Genomic DNA, 21,553 nt, shown 5'->3' with positions numbered 1-21,553 from the left:
CGTCTGTATCAGCCATTTTATTACAGGTAAGAAAAATGTCATGGAAAAAAAAACAATACACCTTTCAATCATTAGGTGCTAAAAGTTTTTGTGTGTCTGTAAAAATTATCATTGACGATGGAAACTCGAGATGTGTGTCAACATTCTGGTAGTTAAATCGCTAACTTACTTAAAGGGATATACCATAGACTTCCATAGTAGGACTAAAAAAATATGATGGAATTTATTGGGTACCGTCAACTGTGTGCTTACCATCATTTGTCAAAATATTTTCTTCATCATTTATCACAATACTTACAAAATATTTTGGTCACCTGTGTGTTTACCATCATTTCTCAAAATATCTTCTTTTGTGTTCATCAGAAAAAAGAAATTCATACAGGTTTAGAAAAACATGAGGATGAGTAAATGATGACAGAATTTTCATTTTAAAGTGAACTGTCCCTTTAATTTTTGAACATTACGATGGATGATGTGAATCAATAAAATACTGTATATAAAGGAGATAAAATGGATCCGGATTTGTCCGCCCATTCTTTCCTCAAACAGAACACTAGAGAAGTGAGATGATAACATAAGGACATTTTCAAAATTGTAAATTTTCAGAGAGTAAAATTATCAAAATAGCTAGCTGACGTGATACCGCTCCACTCCTGCAGATGGCGGTACACACAGCATTGCTTTAATTTACACTGATACCGGAAGAATCAGGCTGAGGTCACATTTCAATATATTGATACTGGATGCCTATGCTATCTTATTTAAGCTTTGTATTAATTATAAAATCTCTTACCGTTGGTGGTAGTTACAGTCACGCTTTCGTTTAGTTCATTATCACGATAGATATAGTAGCTCACCAGTTATAAATAGTAATATGATCACAGTCTCATTGTATTGTGTTGTGAACAGTAGAGCCTGGAGCTAAGGTGCTGGAATGCTTCTCGAAGGATCATAGGTAATATTTACACAACCTTTATTTTAGTAACGTTATTTAGATCGATAGCACGCAAATGAACGAAACGCTCAAAATGGTATAACTTCGTTAAACTAATCGTGTCAAGCATGATACACTTTTATAAAGCGACTGTTTTTGTCTGCTTGATCTCATTGTAGCTTAGTCGTTCACGGAGGAGCCTGTTCAGACTTGAAAATTCTTAATGATTAGATAGTTACAGAAAGTTACAGACGTATCTGTCTTCCCAAACAAATTTGTACAGGCCCACACTGACGATGTTTTTAAATGTTTTGTAGGCTGCTATGTCTTCAGAGTTCACTCTCGATATCCAGCTCACAGAGTTGGGGTTTTCAAGCTGGGATTTCCCCCTCTGTGAGCCACAGAGTGTAAAGGAGACTTTATTGCCAACGCAGAATAGCATTGAGAAATCCGCACCAGAAGCTCAGACACCTGCAGCCGGCTATGAGGATGACTGCTCTGTCGCAGGTGGATCAGCTGAAAAAAGCTTCCTGCAGGACCATCAGTATTCCTATCCCACCAACCATGACTCAACGGTTAACACAGAACAAGCTCAAAACATTTCACAAACAGTCATCACAGAGGAGAGGGAGAAAACCATTTTCAGTAATAAGCGCAAGATGAGAAACAGAAAAGCGCAGGAAGTACAGAAGGAAGATGACAAAGAGCCAAGCAGGGAAGAGGAAAAGAATGTAAGTGAAGAGGACCAATGTTCAGAGGTGGGCCAGAAAGACTCTAGTCTTCAGATGGATTATGATCTGTCTGATGAGGACAGGACAGATGAGCATGCAGAAATTGAATGGACTGAGGGGGAGGAGGATGAAGAGGAGGGGGAAGAAGTAGTAGAAGACGACGGGGAGGAGGTGGAGGAAGAAGAGGAAGAGGAGGAGGAGGAAGAAGAAGAAGAGGAGGAGGAGGATGATGTTTCCTGTTCAGGTATTATATATTTTATATAGGTTTTATTTTGACAAACCCACAACATCTACAATGTGAATGCTTGATGCTGTTAGATGTGCCACAGCATTCAGTCTTTTACCAGTATAGATGTAGTAGACGCTAATAGATGTTCACTGTATATTTATATTATTTTTATATATTATGTCGTTTTGTAGGGTTTGAAAGCTCAGGAATTTTGTTGGAAATTAGGGGTAATTTATACAAGCTGTATCACACAAACATTAGTTTCCTCAACATCTGATTTATCTTTATCCTTGTGCCCAAATTTTCATATATTACCATGTAATTTCCATGGAAAGTTTCCAAAATTTCCAGAATTTTGCAACCCTACCCATATTTGTTTGCATTTGCACTTGCCCGTATCTGTTGAAAGTGGTGTTTTGTAATATGTGTGTGAGGTGCTAAAAAATTGTACAGCTGTGCAATGGCAATAGAGGGTATGCATTGACGTCACTTTTCCACGTGACCACTCCGGAGCATGCCCTGTTGAGTGGCAAACGTTAAAAAAAAATGGCTGGTTTTCATAGCGGCTGCGGTGAAAATGCCAGTAAAACCGACTAATATCAGCTTAAATTGAATTTAGTTGGGCTTGATAGCAGAGGTGGAGAATACTTAGTTACATTAGTTACATTTTCCAAGCATCTGTGCTTTATTAGGGTGTTTGTTTTGGGAAAATGTTTACTTTACTAAATTCTAAAGCATATAATCATACTGTGTATTGTTTAATATTGCATATTAAAATTTATTTTAAGGTGCAGTGTGTAATTTTTAGAAGGATCTCTTGACAAAAATGCAAAATAATAAACAAAACTATATTATCAGTGGTGTATAAAGACGTTTTTATAATGAACCGTTATGTTTTTATTACCTTAGAATGAGACGTTTTTATCTACATGCACAGAGGGTCCCCTTACGTGGAAGTCGCCATTTTGTGCCGTCATGTTTCTACAGAAGCCCTTAGCAGACAAACTTACTTTTGTCTGTTAAGGGCTTCTGTAGACTTTACTAAGTTACGATGACATGTTTTTCCGGTGGCAGCTACCGTGGCTTCTCTATGCGTTTCAAAAGCGAGGGGTGAGCAGTGGACTGAGGCGTTGGTTGCAATTCGCAACCTCACCACTAGATGCTGCTGCTAAAATTTACACACTGCACCTTTAATACCTAATTAATTACATAAAAATTGTGTACTTTTACGTAAGTAAAAGTATGTTTATGTACTTAAATATTAAATGTAAAACAAAAACTTGTATTTATGAAATGTAATAGAGTAAAAATTATGATAATAAGTATGTCTTCCAAAGAAAAACACGGATAAAATACAAATTCTTAATTTTTTAAAGTTATTTTTAGGTAGAAAGTTAAACCTCTGCATGACAGTGACCATGGCAACTTGTCAACCCACCTGTGGTCAGTGGACTTTGGCATAGACTATCCATTTACTTCTCCTTTCGGTGTTTTTTGGCAGTCTGTAAAACGATAGCTCCGAATTCTTGTTAATCTGTTAGTACAACAGCTGTTTCCCATTTAGACGCGTTTTTCCCATGTTTTCACTGGTTTCACACTGTACATAAATGCTGCCGCTCTATCTTTTGCCACTCAGTTGGTGTAACCGCAGTCACTTTCTAGTGATAGACCAATATATCGGGCGGCCAATATATCGGGCCGATATTTGCGAGTTTTATGTGTATCAGCATCGGCCGATTTTTTTCCAGCATTATTTACAGACAGAGTGCTGGAAGCCGCAAGCGATTGCAGGTCATGTGACTTAAAACAACCAACCTTTCCATGACAACTTCAAAAGATGGTTCCATAGCACCATCACCTGTTTTTACTATTTGTTAAATATAGTTTTTTTAAGTTCTATAAATGTAACTTTTTTTAAATTGAGACTTGTAACATTTGGCATCAACATTGTGTCATTTTTATGATGTAAATTGAGTTAGCAAAAGCAGTATCGGCTCCAAATATCGGCTTAAGAAAATCGTCAGCCTGTATCATCTGCTAAGGCTGATGAAACAAAAATCGGTATCGGCATCGGCACTGAAAAATCCATATCGGTTGATCCCTATCACTTTCGTCAAAGGTGACGTTACGTGCATACCCTCTATAAAGGTATTCTATTCTCTTTTAAATAAAGTTTTAGTCCTAACAAGTTTACCTAGGCTGTTTACCTTTAATCTGTTTAAATAACTATTGATGCATGTTTTCTTTCATCGTTTTCAGAGACGACTGGACTTGGAGAGAATGAAGAGAATCACTGCCACGTGTGTGACATTACATTTCCCTCTTTATTTTTACTCCGAGAACACTTAAATATGCACACAGGTGTTCGGCCCTACCGCTGTGACGAATGCGGCAAGCAGTTCTGCCAGTTAGTCAACTACCGTACGCACCTCCGTTCCCACTCGCAAAAGGCCTCCATCCACTGTCAGGTTTGCTCGACCATCTTTGACACTGAGGAACAGCTCCAGAAGCATTTGGACACGAACCATTTTGAGAACGAGTTCTATCAGTGTGACTTTTGCAAGAAAATATTCACTGATCTAGAGCTGTGCCAGGCACACGTTGAAAAACACAGGCAACAGGCAAAGCGACATTTGTGTCTCAAATGCGGCACTAGTTTTCGTCAGCGCAACTCCCTGCTCAGGCATCTGGAATGGCACAGCAGAGGCTTCTTCTCCTGCTCCGACTGCGAACGGACATTCTCCAGTAAGGCTTCACTGTTGCGCCACAGCTTCTCGCACTCGGGCGTCTTGCCGTATACGTGTCTAAAGTGCAAGCGGCATTTTCGCTTACCCTCTCTGTACCGCAATCACGAGTGCAATCCAGATAACATCCAGTGCATGGCCTGTTTGGTTTTCTTTAAGAGTCAGGAGGACTTCGACCAACATAAAAAGGACACAGGATGCTGGGGTCATCAGGGGGCGTTGCCGTCAAAGACTGATGAGATTCGTTGTATGGAGTGTGGGCAAGTGTGCGCGAGTGTGGAGGAATTAAAGAAGCATGGGAGCACTCACCAGAGGGTCCTGAAATGTGTTGAATGTGGGATGGGTTTCCGCTCATCGCTAATGCTTATGTCACACATGGGAGGACATGCAGGACAGCGGCCTTGTCTCTGTAAAGATTGTGGCTTGGGTTTCCCACATCAACAGGGTTATGACAGCCACCTTAAAACATGTGGACAGGTGGCTCCACCAGTGGTGAGTGCACTTTGTTGATCATGTGTTGTTATGTTATTGATGATGTTTGTTAATAGTTCATATTAGGGATGCTAAACAATTAATCATGATTAATCGTTAGCAGAATAAAAGTTTTTGTTTACATCATATATGTGTGTGAACTGTGTATAATAAATTTGTATAAATAAATGTACACACATGCATGTATATGTTTTAGAAATGTTTACATGTGTATATACATTTGTATATTTATGTATAATTTATATTATATATAAATATAAATACTTAATATATAAAAAAAATTTTCTTAAAATTATACATGAAAGTGTTCATATTTATATATATACATATTTATTATACACAGTTTACACACATATGCGATGTAAACAAAAACTTTTATTCTGCTAACGATTAATCACGATTAATTGTTTAGCATCCCTAGTTCATATAATATATTTCACTTATCAACAATTCTGTTTACAGGCTACAGCAAAGAAACCTAAACCGAATAAACCTCCCCGTCTGCCTCCTCCGTCTACAGTGAAACCGATTGCTCCTAAAGTCTTCTTCCAAACACTTGCTCAGGACTCGAACCTTGTAACATTCTCACATAACAAGGTGGCCCACGCAATCCCATTGGGTGACCAAAAACAGCCTGCTGATGGTGTGTGGAAGCTTACCTTAAATGAAAAGCCTCCTCCGGGTGTGCCCTTAGTCATGCTTTTGCCGGTTTCGTCATCTACCTCACATCCTACCAAAATCTCCCCAAATATTTTACCTTCATCTCTAGTCTTAGAAACACCCTCATCTGCACCATGTGTTATATCCATGCCAGTGGTTCCACCCAATCCTGTTATTATTAAAGAGAGACAAGACATAGCCGGAGATATACTAATACCAATGGACAGTGATGAGGTAGGTGAGCGGACCCCAGACCTGGAAGTTACAGCAGAAGTGGAGGCGGAGAATAAGCAGATAAGTTTAAAAGACAAACCTGAAGCACTGATAAGTGATGAAAAAGTGAATTCATCCAAAGATGCATCTCTCAACTCCATGAGTTCTTCAAATTTGAAGGACTGTGATTCTTCCCCTGGAATGGCAGAAGCAGAAGGTGGTGTCACATTAACAGTAACAGCTGAAACTCCAGGAACATCTATCAGTCTTGTTTCTAGCTCTTCAGAAGTTGCTTTTGACCAAGGACAGCTCAAAAAATCAGGTGATTGTGTGCAGGGTTTGAATGCATGCGATGCACAGGTGGAGGTGAATGAAGAAATAAGAGTGGAGATTGGTGATGAAGACAGTGGAGTGGATATGTTGGAGGGTGAACTTCATGAATGTGTCACTTGTGGGCAAGTTCTTCCTGAAAAGGAAATGATTCAGCATTGTTTGAAGCATGCTGCTGTCTCAGACATTCCCAGGGTGTCTTCTGTTAAATGTGCCTCAAACACTATAGACCGATCCCCTTCATGTAGCCCATCTAGGAAAAGGCAAAGATCTGGTACAGAGCTGTGACTATAAGTTAGTTATAATGACCTCAGGTCAAACAGATTCATAGTTAATAGGATGGATATATCCTTTTTTTTGCTCCGTTGAGTAATGTTGCTCAAACTTTATCTTCTCATTCACTTAGAAATTATTTTCTTGTTTTTAAAAGTTTGTTCAATGCAAAACTGAATCTTTTGTATTTGTTTGAATCTTTACATTGATTTTGCCGTTTGTTTGCTTTCGTTCATCTGTATGACCACGTTAGCAAAAAATAAATGTACACTGGGAAATTGGCTTTTGTTATGGTTCATTTTTCCTTGCATTGAAAATTTATGTTTTTTTGAAAACTAATCACTACTTTTTCTTTTTTTAGCATTTGTTTTTACTTTCTTTTCCGGAATTTTATATATTTTGCCTTTAAAGATCGTATGCTAGCTGTAATGGGAGTGCTTATCAGCCTTTATGTATTGCATGGCTTAGAAGTTTCTGCTCCTCAAAAGTAAAAAAAACAAAGGCCTCATCAGTGTGTTTTTCACACCTCTTTGCTTTTTTTTCTTTGCTCAGCCCACTCCGCGAGCTTGAGACCACAGTCCAAATGTTTTGCAGCAATATCCTGTTTAAAATCATTGTGTGCATTTCATGAGAACGCACAATATCAGATGTGGTTTGTGCGCAGTGAAAGTTCCCATGAATACTGACTCCTAACCTTAAATATAACTGTAAAATACAGGACTTATTAACAACATGGTTTGCTATGACTAAAAGCAGTCAGTAAAATTAATAACAAAATGTCATGTTATGTGGATATATTCAGAGCTAGCCCTTTTAAAGACTTCAGATTTTATTTGTCAATGGGTATTGTCATGACGTTTCTGCTTAGACTTCACAAACTCAAATGACTCAAAGAGAAAAAGACTTCAGATATTAGTGGGCAGAAGCACTTCATCAAACCCATCAGTATCAAAGGTGAAATTAATTGCTACACTTCATTGGTAAGTTCTGTATTGTTTAGTTGTTTTATTGATACACTCTTAAAACCTATGGGTTATTTTCAACACACTGTTGGGACAAAAGGACAAACCCCTGCAGCAATTGGGTTAAATTAAACTAGTAAATGGGTAAAACAACCCAGCATAGGTCATTTTGCAACCGAACGCTGGGTTTAAAATAACCTTTTTTTTTACAATGTAATGTGAAATTTAGGGTTGGATTCAGTCAGGTAATGCATCATGTTTTAGGTTTCTCATGTGTTTTTGTTTAACTCGAGCACAAGCCTAAAAAGGAAATGATTCATTTTTTTTATTGAAGTTTGCATTACATTTGAAATATTTTATAATATTTCTTAAGCTTGTGAAATTGTTTACATATTTCTTAAAGCATAGTTGTGTAAATAAGGTAAGGTTTATCATAAATGTGAATAACAGCAATTAATATATCTGTTTGTCAGCAATTTTAAACATTATCAGTACATTACTTTACAATGGATATTTCTGAGTTGCAGAGGTGTTTTGGCCATGTTTGTGTAAAAAACATTGCTTTTATTTATAAATATTATAAATGCACACACATAAAGGTAGGTTTGGTAACACAAAGGGATCATCATTACTAAACAGAATTTAAAAAAAAGTCCAGTGAGGATTTTGTTCCTATCACTATTAGCTGAGACGTTTTTTTTTCACGCCTCTTTAGGTTTTTTTTTTGCTCCCCAAATATTTTACCTTCATCTAGTCTTAGAAACACCCTCATCTGCTTCATGTGTTATATCCATGCCAGTGGTTCCACTCAGTCTTTTTATTATCAAAAATGGACGAGACATTCATATATACTAATTTCAATAGAAAGTGATGAGGTAGGCGAGCAGAAACCAGACCTGGAAGTTACAGCAGAAGTGGAGGCGGAGTTTGAAAAACAAACCTGAAGCACTGATAAGTGATGAAGACAGTTGAGTGGATATGTTTGAGGGGGAACTTTATGAAAGTCAATTGTGGGCAAGTAAAGCATGATGCTGTCCCAGACAGTCTCAGGGTGTCTTCTGTTAAAAGTGTCTCACACATTATAGATCGATCCCCTTTATGTAGCCCATCAAGACAAAGATCTGGTACATAGCTATAAGAGTTATAATGACCTCAGGTCAAACAGATTCATAGTTAACAGGATGGATACATTCTTTGCTCAAACTTTAATCTTTTCATTCATTTAGAAATGTTTTTCTTGTTCTAAAATTTTTGTTTAAGGCTAAACTGAATGTTTTGTATTTGGTTTTGCCTAGTATTTGCTTTCACTCATCTGTATGACCACACACACAAAAAAATGTTCACTGGGAGATTTTTGTTTTGGAAAATAAATCACTACTTTTTCCTTTATTTTTCCTTTTTACACTACTTTTTGCATTATTTTTTTCTTTCTTTTTAAAAAAGGTATAGTAAACATCTGGAACTTAATATATTTTACCTTAAAAGGTCTTATGCTAGCTGTAATGGGAGTGTTTATATCCTGTTGGATCAAGTCTGCTTATCAGTCTTTTTTGTATTGTATCATCTACTGTTAACTTTCTCTTAGGACTTGGAACAATGCCCTTTAATATTAAAGATAAACTTAGAAAGACAAAGTTAGAATTTAATATTATTAGCAAAACGTATATGATGAGCCAGCCTATATATGTGATATAGTCTCATAGAACAGACAAGAGATCATATGCAAACTGCATCGCTTAGAAATTTTTGCTCCTTAAAAGTAAAAATAAAAGACAGAAATCGGAGAATAGTAAATAGTGGGCTGATACTTCAGACCAAACACCAGTGGCCCCACTGATATATTAAAGTATTAGTTAATATCAATAGATGAGAAAATTAAGTATAAATATGATAAGGAATATTTAATGCACTTTCATATTCAGAAATGTTGTAAATTCATAGGAACTTTTACATAATGTTTTTTCAGTGTTGTGTTTTCTGTTCTTGTTTTGTTTGCCATTTTCTGTTTTCATTTTGTTAAATATTTGAGGAGGTATTAAAAACAAAACAGGGAAGCTGAGATCTAAAATGTATTTATTTGCTTAGAGGATTTTTAAAAAGCCATAACACTTTCCATTGTTTTACATTGTGTTCTTTGCCAGTAATGTATGTTATTTCTGTGTGACCTTGTTGGGTTTAGGCAATTTCCAATTATTTTGATTGGAACAGTCAGTAAAATTAATAATGAAATGTAATGTTATATGGATATATTAGGAGCTAGCCCTTTTAAAGACTTTAGATTTCATTTGTCCTCAGTTGGTGGTGTAAATGGGAGGTGTCATGAAGATGCTGCTTAGCTTTTACAAACTCAAATGACTCATAGAGGAAAAGACTTCAGACTTTAGTGGGCAGAAGCACTTTAACAAACCCATCAGTATCAAAAGTGAAATGAATCGCTGCACATCACTTCATTGGTAAGTTCTGTTCTGTTTAGTTGTTTTACACTCTTAAAACGTATAGGTTATATTCAACCCACTGTTGGGTCAAAAAGGACAAACCCATGCAGCAATTGGGTTAGTAAATGTTTGTATTTAAATGGGTAAAACAACCCAGCAAAGGTTAAATTACAACCCAACACTGGGTTTTAAACAACCCAGTATTTTTTTTTACAATGCAATGTGATATTTAGGGTTGGTGTCAGGATATTCAATTGTGTTTTTAGGTTTCTCTTTTGTTTTTGTTTAACTCGAACACGAGCCTATAGGATTATTTTTATTGAAGTTTGTAAGTGTTATTTTTTAAAATATTTAATAATATCTCTAAATTCCACTTGTGAAATTACATTTATACAAGCATAGTTGTGTTAAAAGTTTAACCATTAATCCCTGCATCACCACAGATATCAGCTCAAACCTTCTTCACTTGCCAGATTTACACACCTGAATAAATTAAGTAAAAGTTTGATTTATCATAAAGGTAAATAATCGCTATTATTATATCAGATTGTTTTACATTAATAATAGATGTGGTTTTTTTGCCATGTTAGTGCAAAAACATTGCTTTTACATTCATGCACTGAAAAAAAATCTTTGCGGCCTTACTTTTTTTGTTGAATCAACTCAGATTTACAAGTCATGTCAACTTACTATTATTTATCTTGACAAGAGATGAGTTGCTACAACGTATAAAATATAGTAAAAAAGTCAACTTCATTTTATAAGTTATAACAACTCATCTATAGTCAAGATAAATAATAGTAAGTTGAAATGACTTTTTAATCTGGGTTTATTCAATCAAGGCAGAAAATATTTTTTTACAGTGTATTAATTTATATATATATATGATAAATGCACACATATGCCGTTTCTGTTTGGTAGGTGAAAAAAGTGCTCATCAACAGGAAATGAAAATCAAAGGTCCTCTGGCAGTTTTGTTCCTTTTGCTGTTAGGTGAGACGGGTTTTTTCCACGCCTCTTACTCTGCTTAGCCCACTCTGCTTGCTTGAGACCACTGTGCAAGTGCATGTTTTGCAGCAATATCCTGTTTAAAATTGTTGTGTGCATCTCATAAGAGTGCACAATATCAGACGTGGTTTTCTATTGTGTTGGCATCCTCATTGTGTTGTGTGTGTGGGGGGTATATGTCTGAATGTGTGCTAATATCATCTTGACACCTTTAAGCAGTGGAAGGTTTCTGATGTCAACAGATAATTTGCATTATGCATAATATTTTTAAGAGTGCAACCGCAAAAACTGTAGTAAATAATTTACTTGCTGTTTTTTGTGGGTGTAGCCCATGGATTTCACAGCTAGTTATTATAACTATTAGTGATTTATTAGCGTTAGCATTAGCATAATTTTTAAGATTTTACATTACTGTAAAATATAAAATTATATATTTCTTATTTTTTTCTGTGTTTTAAGCCATGGTCAGTGCTACAGAAGGTAAGAATTTATAAAAATTTAACAAATTTTAAGATTATAAAATGTGTTAAATGGTGACTGGGGTTATGGGCATCATATTTTAGTAAAGTTACATAATCAACACTCTAAAAACAAATGGTGCTAAATAGCACTAAAAGTGGTTCACCCTCTCGTACTCATATGGGAACCATTTTAAGTGCCAAATATGGTGCTATATTACCCCCAGATCGTTCTTCATATGTGCTTAAAGGGATAGTACACCCAAATATGAAAATTCTGTCATCATTTACTCGTCCTCATGTTATTACAAACCTGTATAAATTTCTTTGATCTGAAGAACACAATAGAAGATATTTTGAGTAATGTTTGTAACCAAACCATTTGTGGACCCCATTTACTTTCATATTCTTTTTTCCTTCTATGGAAGTTAATGAGGTCCATGAACGGTTTAGTTACAAACATTACTCAAAATATCTTCTATTGTGTTCATCAGAACAAACAAATTTATACAGATTTGTAACAACATGCGAATGAGTAAATGATGACAGAATTTTCAGTTTTGGGTGAACTATCCCTTTAATAGGTGCTATATAGCACTAAAAATGGTTCCCCTATGATTACGAGCTTTTAGTGCTATTTAGCACTATTTATTTTGTAAAATTTATCACATTCAACAGACTGCACAATATGTGGACCGGTTAACTAAAAATGTACTTAAACAAATAATAAATGTATTGATATAATAAACTGGATGGATCACATATTTTACTTGCTATTTCCTTCCTATAGACATTGGCTCATGCTATGGAATTAGCATTGGCACTATAGCAGGCATTGTTTTTGGTGATGTTGCCCTGACGGTTCTTGTTGTTACTACAACATACTGGTATGCCAGCAAACGCAGACAAAAGAAAGAGAACGGTAAGACATTTTACATACCCAATGAATTGCAAATGAAATTGCAAATCTTTAACATTCACATGTTCCTGTGTTTCTTTAGCTGATGAAGTTTACATGAATGTCAGAGCAAACTGCAAATCATGAGGACTTTCAGAAAATTAACATCAACAATAAGACTTATGAAATGACATGATGTATGTTTATAGCCTATCACTGTTGCCATGTAAATACAACAAGATCGCCTTGTAATGCGATGTTTAAGCCATGTAAAAATAGCCTGAAAACTTTTCAATGAGTAATAACAGTGTAAGAAACTAGTCATATGAGTAATGTCTTAACAGCAATACAGTAAAAGAAAAAGTGTGCCATCTTGTGGGTTTTTCTCAGTAAGCTCAGGTTTACAATCTTTATATCCTTCCTATAGAAGTGTATGTTTTGTGTAATAGCTTATAAGAAGCCTTTGTTTTTCATGATTTTATTAAATAAAGAATGTATGCATTGTTTTATACAGATGTCAATATAATATATACTTATACCTGGAGATGTTTCAAACAAAATATTCAGTCTTTGTTTGGACAAGGTTTATTAGATTATGAAGAAGTCTATAATTTGAATCTTTGGTGACTCTTTCTCATAGCACAAGCCATCATTTATAGCTTAATATATTCAAGAATTGGGTGTGGCAATGCTTAAACTGAATGCATTATGTGTTTATTGTGAATGTGTATAGGCAGTTTACATTTGTGTTATCTAATAATCTTGGTCTTTTGCAATCATGACCACAAAGCAAGGCAAATGCTTCATCTTGTGTAAAGTTGCTCATTGTATTAAAACATAGCTTTTGTCTTAGATGTGTGTATTATTGTATGTTGCTAGATATGAGTGTACCCAATAAGTGCAGTGAGTGTTTGCAGGAATCTCCCAGAAATTCCTATCGAAAACAAGCACAAGACTGTGACTGTGAAAAAGAGGAACATGGGAATTTTTTTCCACATAAATGTATCAAGATTTTCAGAATCAGAATCTCCTATGTGCATGTCTCATACAATTTATTAGCTTTCTGTAACCATACAGTGAAGTATTATCAGTTCCATTTGATACCTTAAACAGTATTTACATCTACAGTTTATGACTGGGCCTGGTTATATTTAATAATGCCGCATTATAAACAATGAAGAGTCTTATCTTATGTTTTTGTGCATCATTTATTCGGGAAAAAACGTTGCAAGTCATTTGTAGACAATTAAAGGTCATCTATTTGATGGACTGATTTTTATGATTTGACAAATGTAACTCACCAAAAAAGAAAAAAAAAAGAAAAAGGGGAAGAGCACAGGTGGCAATGGATACACCTGTTTCATTGAAACACATGATGTAAAGAAAAACATCTATATTTAAATGAAGTTTATTCCTAAAGTGGAACAGACTTTTGTAAATTTTGTTTTTCCGTGTGTTTGAGGTTATCAGGTAGCCTCTGGCTTTAGCAGTCACATCCTGCTTTAACCACACTGTCCTTCTGCTATCACACCTAAATTATGAGAAATGAAACTACATTGGTAAGAAGGACCTGCAAAAATCCCTAAAGTTTGACCTGTAACTTGATGACATGTAAAAGCATATTTGAATGTTTTTATTGTTTTATAATAAAACACTTTTTGTTGTAATTAGATTTAAAATTTTAATAGATATAATTTTGTTTGGTTTTAAGTAAGTGCGTTTGAGAGAGAGAGAGAGAGAGAGAGAGAGAGAGAGAGAGAGAGAGAGAGAGAGAGAGAGAGAGAGAGAGAGAGAGAGAGAGAGAGAGAGAGAGAGAGAGAGAGAGAGACATCAAGTAGATTGGCACAACGAGATTAACTCCTCCCTCGCATCTTTTGGTTTTGTTTTGATGTAATAATCATCAGCATATACTCAGTGCTTTATTTCACAGGCAATATCCATATCATTAGCTCTGATATTCAGCATGTTTTTTAAAGTTTGTTAAAGACTTAGGTTTCAGAAAAGTCTTGGTTCTCTGTTTAAAAAAGACATCAAACACTGAGCAGTTATCTCCTGTGGTCATTATGGAAAGGATGGCGTGCTTTATTGTCCTTCTGAGTGCACTCTTTGGTGAGTAACTTTTACAAACATGCATACATTTTTTTAACATGTACAAATTAATGAAGCTGATTTCATGTTTTCCTTACTGTTCTTTGACATTTTAAAAGCTGAGCATTAGAGTCGGAGTCAGTAATACTTCAGTGAATTTTTTATATCTTTAGACACTTTTTTGCTTTATAATGTAGGGCATTACCTTTGGAGTTATGCGTATTTTTAACAAAGCCAAAATTAAGAAGAAATAACCTTTAAAATAATTATCTTTTTAAGAAATGCTGTTCCTAATTTTTTCCCTTTTCCTTTTAAGTTTCGTCCGCAAACTTTGTTGAGGGGAACCAAGGTAATAATTCCCATCTGCACAGATCTCTGAAATTCAATTTGTTTTTGTATATTATAGTGTGCCAATGTATGTTTTGATCTCAGACTGTAGTTCATGCTATCAGCTGGACATTGGAGTGGCAGTTGGGATCATTACCTGTGACATCTTTCTCACACTCTTCATTGCTGTCTCAGTCTACTGTTTTGTGTCCCATAAGAATAGTAGAGCCTGTTCACATACACAAGCAAGATGCTGCGGTTCAAGTAGGTATACAATGTTTACAAAAGACATAGAAAAAAATCCAATCATTAATGAACTCCAGAAAAAATAACAAACTTATTTAATGTTTAAGCCAAAACAACAACCCACCAGTCATCAATGAAACCAAAGATGATCGAAGTGGAATCGCCTTACCAGGTAAACAGTTTGTATTGACCTATATTCACTTTTTGTATTTAATTGCTTATTGGAAAACCACAAATAAAGTAGTTCTGTAAAAACTATTTTTTTTAATAAAGTAAACTGAAATTATTAATATGTGTGCATGTATATGTTGTAGAATATGAAGAATAAGCATTTTTAAATATGGTTTGACAGGAGCTTTATGGAGTACAGTCAGATATATACAATGATCTTCAGCAGTATCGGAAAGGAAGTCACCCAGAGTAAACTTTTAAGGTATCCTGAAGTATCAGATCATCTTTGAAACCATTAACATGTGATCATTGTAAATAATTGCAATAGTCTGACAATGAAAGGCTAGCAATATTAATAGAGTTGTGTCCAGTTCCCAAAAAATTGTGGATATTGCATATAGGTTCAATATGTTGATGTTTGTTTTTTTTTTACATATATGCTACAGTATATTGACTTGTGCTGTAATGTATCCTGAAGCTATTATGTGATCTCTGGAAATATGTAATTCACCAAGAATTTGTAGCCATTATGATTGTTTTATTGATATCATGTCTTATTTATTTATAACTTCAGATCAAAACAAAAAAGTTTTGTTGTTGTTTGTGTAAAAATAAATACTTTTAATAAGCTTATGTGATCTTTGACATTTTCTACTTTTGCCTGTATGCATATAGTTCAGATGGATAAAGACACATTTTTCAAAATATCTGAGGAAGTGGACACGGTATGGCGGACCTTTTTAGAAAACACATGACGGCAGAATGAATCATTCATTCTTCCCTCAAACAAAAGGGAAGGACAGACAGATCTAACAATGAGAGATCTTTTTTTATTTTGATGAATCAGTTTCTGACTTCGGGCATGGTGTACTAAAACAAAGATATTATTATTATATCATATAAAATGTAATTGTTGTCATTATATTTACTCACCTCCTGTCATTTAAACCCCTGATGGCTTTCTTTGTTTTTAGTTTGTTTTTCACCCAACCCATTTGTGAGCCTTAAGGACACTTTAAATATTGAGCATGAGTCACATGAACACTTTTTAAGCTTGAAAAGGCTGTCACCATCCACTCCTATTGTAAACAAAACAACTAAAAAACGTTTGAATGACATGAGTGAGTGAGTAAACAATGACAAAAAAATTCATTGTGGGCTATTATTATTTAAAAAATTAAAACAGATTGGGCCTTGTCTTTCTTGACTTTATTAGCAGAATTAAAGTGGCTTTTTGATGTGTGACTCCCTCCAGTGTCCACAAGAGTGCAGTCTAATCTCTAAGTGTGTAATGTTTGTCACTGTAAAACCTTCAGATCAATTATTCATCCTGTCTTATTTTGAAGCTGGTCTCAGTGTAACTTACAGCAACGTTGTGTGGTTGATCCAATATTTTTTGTGCCTTTCAAGCAGGGAGATACTTATTATGCGGATGGAACTGCATTAAATCAGGTGATCTGAATATTCTAAGGAACAGTGAGATGCCTATTGGCTATTTATTTCTCCAATGAATCCAGACACATGCAGGGCTAATATTCATCATATGCACTAAAGGAACAACCCCCTGGTTGTTTGTCATGCATTGTTTTTATTAAAACAAGTTTTGAAGTCAGAGATAAAAACCTATGGGGGTTTCATGCTTACTGTCGCATCAAAACAGTCCATTCAGATGATGCTCTAACATAACTCAGCTAAATTACAAAATACACAAATGCTGTGTACTGATTCCATTTGTGTGTTGATTTTCATGTACAAAATGTTAAAGTCCCCATGAAATTAAAATTTAACTTTTTTTCTTTTTAGTATAAATACGTTAGGCTTAGGAATAAATATAACTGGTATGGTCCAAAACACAAACAAAATTCTCATACAAGAATTTAAAACCTACAGTTTGGCAGTAAAAAAAGTCTTTAATTTTATGACATCACCCTACACTTCAACTTCTCATCAAATTTCCTGTCCAAATAAATGCTCTTTATATGCTGTGTCCTGCAATAGCTGTGTCCCAATTTGAAGGCTGGGTCTTCGAAAGCAACTACTTATTCTTTGGAGGTTGCAGCCTCCGTAAAGAAGTAAAATAAGACGGTTTTGCCTACAAAGGATCCATAAGTTGTGTCACCTGCTGTACAGGCCAACTGCGCCTATGAGCGGGACACAGCTGAGACATTTCTGACTTGTTATGCTGCGTTCAGACCAGCCGCGGTAGAGGCGTCAAGCGTGAGTGATTTCAATGTTAAGTCAATGTAAAGACGCGTTGATGTGCGTCTGGAGGTCTTGTGGCGCGAATGAGGCATTTAGTGCGGCGCGGTAGATGTGATTCCGCCTCATTGGTGCGAATTTAGCGTTGCAGCGCCAAATGCGCAAGTTGAAATATTTATACTTTGGCGGAAAAACGCGCCACGTTAACCAATCAGGAGCTTGCTCTAGTAGTGACGTGATTACAGGAAGCAAGCCGAGTCTCAGAAGCCCCTCCCATGACGCGAATTTCCACGTGAATGTCTCGATGACTAGAATTTCACGCGGCTTTCACGTGAATGAAGCGAGTAAACTCAAACTGTTCAAGCCGCAAACTAGGCGCGGTAGATGCGATTTTGATGCCTCAAATGCGGCTGGTGTAAACCCACGGTTTAGAATAAATATGGGACCAGAAAAATATTTTTATTTTAGAAAATATTACACGTTGATGTACATTAAACTAATCAATCTTAGATTAATATATGCAATATACACAGAATATTATTAATACAAAACATAACTTATAATACTAAAACAGTGACTTTTTTCTACGAAATAAACTTTTTTATACGAAATGTACATTTTACAAGTCCTGTCTGTGTTTCCCTCCTGTTGATTGGTTGCTCCGCCCCTTGTTTGTTACCATGGACATTCATTGACTCACACCACCACCTGTTGTTTGTTGTCATAGTTACTTATTGTCTCTGATTTGTGATTGGTTCTTCTTGTATATATACTCTCTTTGTTCATTTCCTGTTTGTCAGTCGTTGTAAATGTTACTTCTGAGTTTAGCCCGTGGTTCCCTGTGTAAACCTGCTTAATTCACTTGTTTTTATGGATGGATGGATTACCTGTGAATGACCTTCTGCCTGTTTTATGGTTTATGTTTGTGGATTAGCCTTTAATAAACCCAAGCTGCATTTGGATCCGCACCTTGTCTTGCCTGCCTGTACCCGTAACAGTACACTTTTATTTAATAAAAGTTTTAAATGTTTATTTTAAAATAGGCAGATGTTATATTTAGCCATTCCAGGTGCACAATGAATCTCGGGATAGTAGGCTGTGAAGGATCCATTTGATTTTTAGCAGCGCAGTGAAATAAGGATGCATTTTGAGGTTTCATTTTAAGCAGCCTTCGAATTGGGACAGCCTTACTAGCCTTCAGTCGCGCTGATGTGACACAATCAATTTTGGAAAACATCCTTTAAAGGTCGTTATGTTTTGTTACAGAATGTGTTTGCTGGACTGTGCCATAAATGAAACGCTACTGACGTCATCACATAAAATACGCATTCCAAGGCACTTCAGTGGGCCTTTAATAGCAACAGGTGCAGTGTCATGCAGCACTTGTGTCTAAATGTTATAGCAAGTTAATATAAAGTAAATATAAATAATGTATTTACACCAGGTATTTCTGTAAATGTGTGTTCATTCTGGTTTTCCATAAATTTCTTAATTACTATTAAATCCAAACTAAACTTTGAATATATATCAGTTATAATTAATGAGTGATTACACTATGACAACATATTCCTTGGTTGTCCAAAGGCTATTTGTTTGCAGGACACAGGGACAAACAAAGAGACTGTTCAGATGAAAGTAGGTTAAGCTAATCTTTTAATAATCTTACATCAGGGTTTTAAATAGGATTTCAAACACTTTCTTTTTTTTGCCTTCTGTGCACTATTTACCCAAACTCTGGCATGCTTGAACAACTACTCAGAAAGAAACAGCAGGAATACATTCAGTGACAGAAACTAATTAACTTCTGAATTTGGACCGGATTTGAAGGTTTTCTTCTCAAAGTGAAGGGAATTACACCATCTATCTGACAGACCATTCTTTGTTAGCTGACTCAAATTTGAGTATGCAGTGGTCATAAATATTCCCTGCATGCTGACATGTACACACCCCAGACATAGTAAAAGTATAGAGGCTTTTCTCTTGTATGTAAGATTAAATGCTTAGTGATACTTCATGCAATCCTGAATTTTATGGGGGCATAACTCATCTCTTGACTGGCTACCTCACCGCATGTCGTCACATTTGTAAGCACTTTGCACTTTTTACACGTATCCCTTCCATTATTCTGATGAAGAACCAGTCATCACCTCTTTCAAGAATATTGTCTGGTGTTGTTGACATTTATGTTGACTTATTTGATTTGGCACAAGGTTTACCTCTAAGCTCTTTAGGAGGTTTGGAGAATTGTAAAACTTCTTAAATTCTCTTTTTAGTTTTTATAAACTGTTTATTTTCATCTAGCCCCTTCTAAACCAGGACATACTGTCTGCTGTTGAAATGTGCTGAACAGGCCAAAAACAGACTTAACAAAAGGAGTGTGGCATTTCTTCTGACCTTGGAAAACTCTTATCAGCTTTAAGCTGCAGTTTGGTCAAATTATCTTAACTGAACCCACAAGCACAAAAATACAGAAACACCAACCAAACCTCCTCTAGTAACTCATTAAACGCAACCTTGTGATCCTTCATAATGTTCATGCTATGTGTGTCAGTATACTTACAGTAGGCTATATTTTGAACAAAGTTATGTGTTGTTTACTATTCTGTTGTGTCCTCTGTCAAGTTAAAGAATGTGACTGAAGCTAAAAGGAACTGTTTATATGATTTTATGTTTCTGAACTGTCAGTAAACTAACTCTGAATATGTGAGGTATGCACAAAGTATGGGCCTATATGCTTTAAGTTGTTATTCAGGTCATTCCTGTAATGCAGTATATTTTAGCTTGGTTGGTAGTTTAAGAAACATTTGCATGCTTGTTTTAAAATTCAGGGAGGGTTGATATGTTCTGGTCAAACTCAACCAAAGACATTTATTCTTTATTGCTTATTATTTATATAGTAACAATAAAAGTTTGATGCTAATAGAAAACCCATCTTTAGATTTCCTTAATAGAATAGATCAAGATGAAAATTTGAAAATAAAAGTATTCATAGAATGGATACACTCTAAAAACAAACGGTGCTATATAGCACCAAAAGTGGTTCTTTGCTCGTAATCATAGAAGAACCGTTTTTAGTGCCATATAGTACCGGTGAAGCACCAGTGAAGCACCTGTGTAGAACCAAATAGTGCTATGTAGAACCATATGTGGTGCTATAGTGGTGCTATATGGCCCTTATATGGTTCTACACAGGTGCTGGACAGGTGCTTCACCAGTGCTATATGGCACTAAAAATGGTTCTTGTATGGTTACGATCCAAAACAACAGTTTTGGTGCTATATATAGCACCGTTTGTTTTTTTAGAGTGTAGGGCGATGTAAAATGAGACAAAAAACACAGGAATTTAGATGATCTATTGATACATTGTGTTTGTGTTTGTACTATTGGCTTTCAAAAAGTGTCTCTCCCTGGAGGATGATGTCATCAAGGTACTGGCATATTGGGATGGAAAGCCTATATTAAAAGGTGAACCAAAGTGTTGAAAGTGACATTGGGAAAACAGAAAAATAAATTATACAAATATAAAATAATTACCATCTACCACCATGAAACATAAAAGCTAGAACATGTATATCACCTACTTAAAAATGCAGTACCACCAAAATGGTACAATTATGTTAAAATCGTTGTAATTCTGGGCTTTATGACGTCAGTAACATTGATTAAATGGCGATTTCTTTTTTTGCACATTGATGTGGTCAAGAAGATTGCCGATAGGAACGTGTTAACAGTTTGTATATCTGCAGAAATACCGCGGGGTTAGTCCTCCTCGCTAGCTAATGTCCGACAATCCTAGCTATGTCCCGAGGATCGCGATGGTTCTACAGATTATTTTATCAGATTGTCCCTACGTGTGAGGTGTGTTGTGTCCGAACCTGCTCGGAAGAACGTCTGAGCCGCGCCGATCGCGAATCGTAAATATTCAACGGATGACGTCAAAGTACCGCGAGAATGATTCGAGAAATCATACGAAATCTAATTTCGTCTCGCTCTCGCGGTACTTTGACATCATTCGCCTGTTCTAGCGCCATCACACGAAGTCGAACATGACTTGGCGTCATTCTTCTCAAACGCTAGTTTTACACTACACCACAGCGCGTGAACATTTAATGAGGTAAGCACAACATAAAATAGATAATCTTAAATGATTATGAA

At 35.7% G+C, this 21,553-nt stretch overlaps 3 protein-coding genes across 8 annotated transcripts; all 3 read left to right on the top strand.

The window, feature by feature from the left end:
• The first annotated feature begins 706 nt into the window (after nucleotides 1-706).
• LOC135743300 (uncharacterized) lies at nucleotides 707-6,887 on the top strand. The gene is made up of 4 exons (XM_065260937.1): nucleotides 707-955; nucleotides 1,252-1,909; nucleotides 4,154-5,130; nucleotides 5,593-6,887. The coding sequence occupies exons 2-4, from the start codon at nucleotides 1,258-1,260 to the stop codon at nucleotides 6,619-6,621; spliced, it is 2,658 nt and encodes an 885-aa protein (XP_065117009.1). The 5' UTR covers nucleotides 707-955; nucleotides 1,252-1,257; the 3' UTR covers nucleotides 6,622-6,887.
• A 3,019-nt stretch (nucleotides 6,888-9,906) lies between these two features.
• Nucleotides 9,907-13,219, top strand: hcst (hematopoietic cell signal transducer). Of its 2 annotated transcripts, XM_065246100.2 has the most exons (6): nucleotides 9,907-10,021; nucleotides 10,447-10,523; nucleotides 10,925-10,996; nucleotides 11,471-11,491; nucleotides 12,260-12,391; nucleotides 12,471-13,219. In XM_065246100.2, exons 3-6 carry the CDS (start codon nucleotides 10,951-10,953, stop codon nucleotides 12,512-12,514), a joined length of 243 nt encoding a protein of 80 aa, XP_065102172.1. In that variant the 5' UTR covers nucleotides 9,907-10,021; nucleotides 10,447-10,523; nucleotides 10,925-10,950; the 3' UTR covers nucleotides 12,515-13,219. The 2 variants fall into 2 exon arrangements, with proteins under 2 accessions (XP_065102172.1, XP_065102173.1); XM_065246101.2 differs by lacking the exon at nucleotides 10,447-10,523 and having other exon boundaries at nucleotides 9,936-10,021.
• Nucleotides 13,220-14,274: 1,055 nt separating this feature from the next.
• On the top strand, nucleotides 14,275-16,697 carry tyrobp (transmembrane immune signaling adaptor TYROBP). Of its 5 annotated transcripts, none has more exons than XM_073811605.1 (6): nucleotides 14,275-14,476; nucleotides 14,772-14,804; nucleotides 14,888-15,050; nucleotides 15,136-15,200; nucleotides 15,381-15,461; nucleotides 15,890-16,697. In XM_073811605.1, the coding sequence occupies exons 1-5, from the start codon at nucleotides 14,431-14,433 to the stop codon at nucleotides 15,413-15,415; spliced, it is 342 nt and encodes a 113-aa protein (XP_073667706.1). In that variant the 5' UTR covers nucleotides 14,275-14,430; the 3' UTR covers nucleotides 15,416-15,461; nucleotides 15,890-16,697. The 5 variants fall into 5 exon arrangements, with proteins under 5 accessions (XP_073667706.1, XP_065116876.1, XP_065116874.1 ...); XM_065260804.2 differs by having other exon boundaries at nucleotides 15,875-16,696; XM_065260802.2 differs by having other exon boundaries at nucleotides 14,888-15,046; nucleotides 15,890-16,532.
• Nucleotides 16,698-21,553: the final 4,856 nt, after the last annotated feature.

This window comes from Paramisgurnus dabryanus, chromosome 13 (genome assembly GCF_030506205.2).
Source record: "Paramisgurnus dabryanus chromosome 13, PD_genome_1.1, whole genome shotgun sequence".
NCBI classification, from domain to species: domain Eukaryota; kingdom Metazoa; phylum Chordata; class Actinopteri; order Cypriniformes; family Cobitidae; genus Paramisgurnus; species Paramisgurnus dabryanus.
Note: the sequence above shows the minus strand (reverse complement) of the source record. Positions and strands in the feature narration are given on the sequence as shown.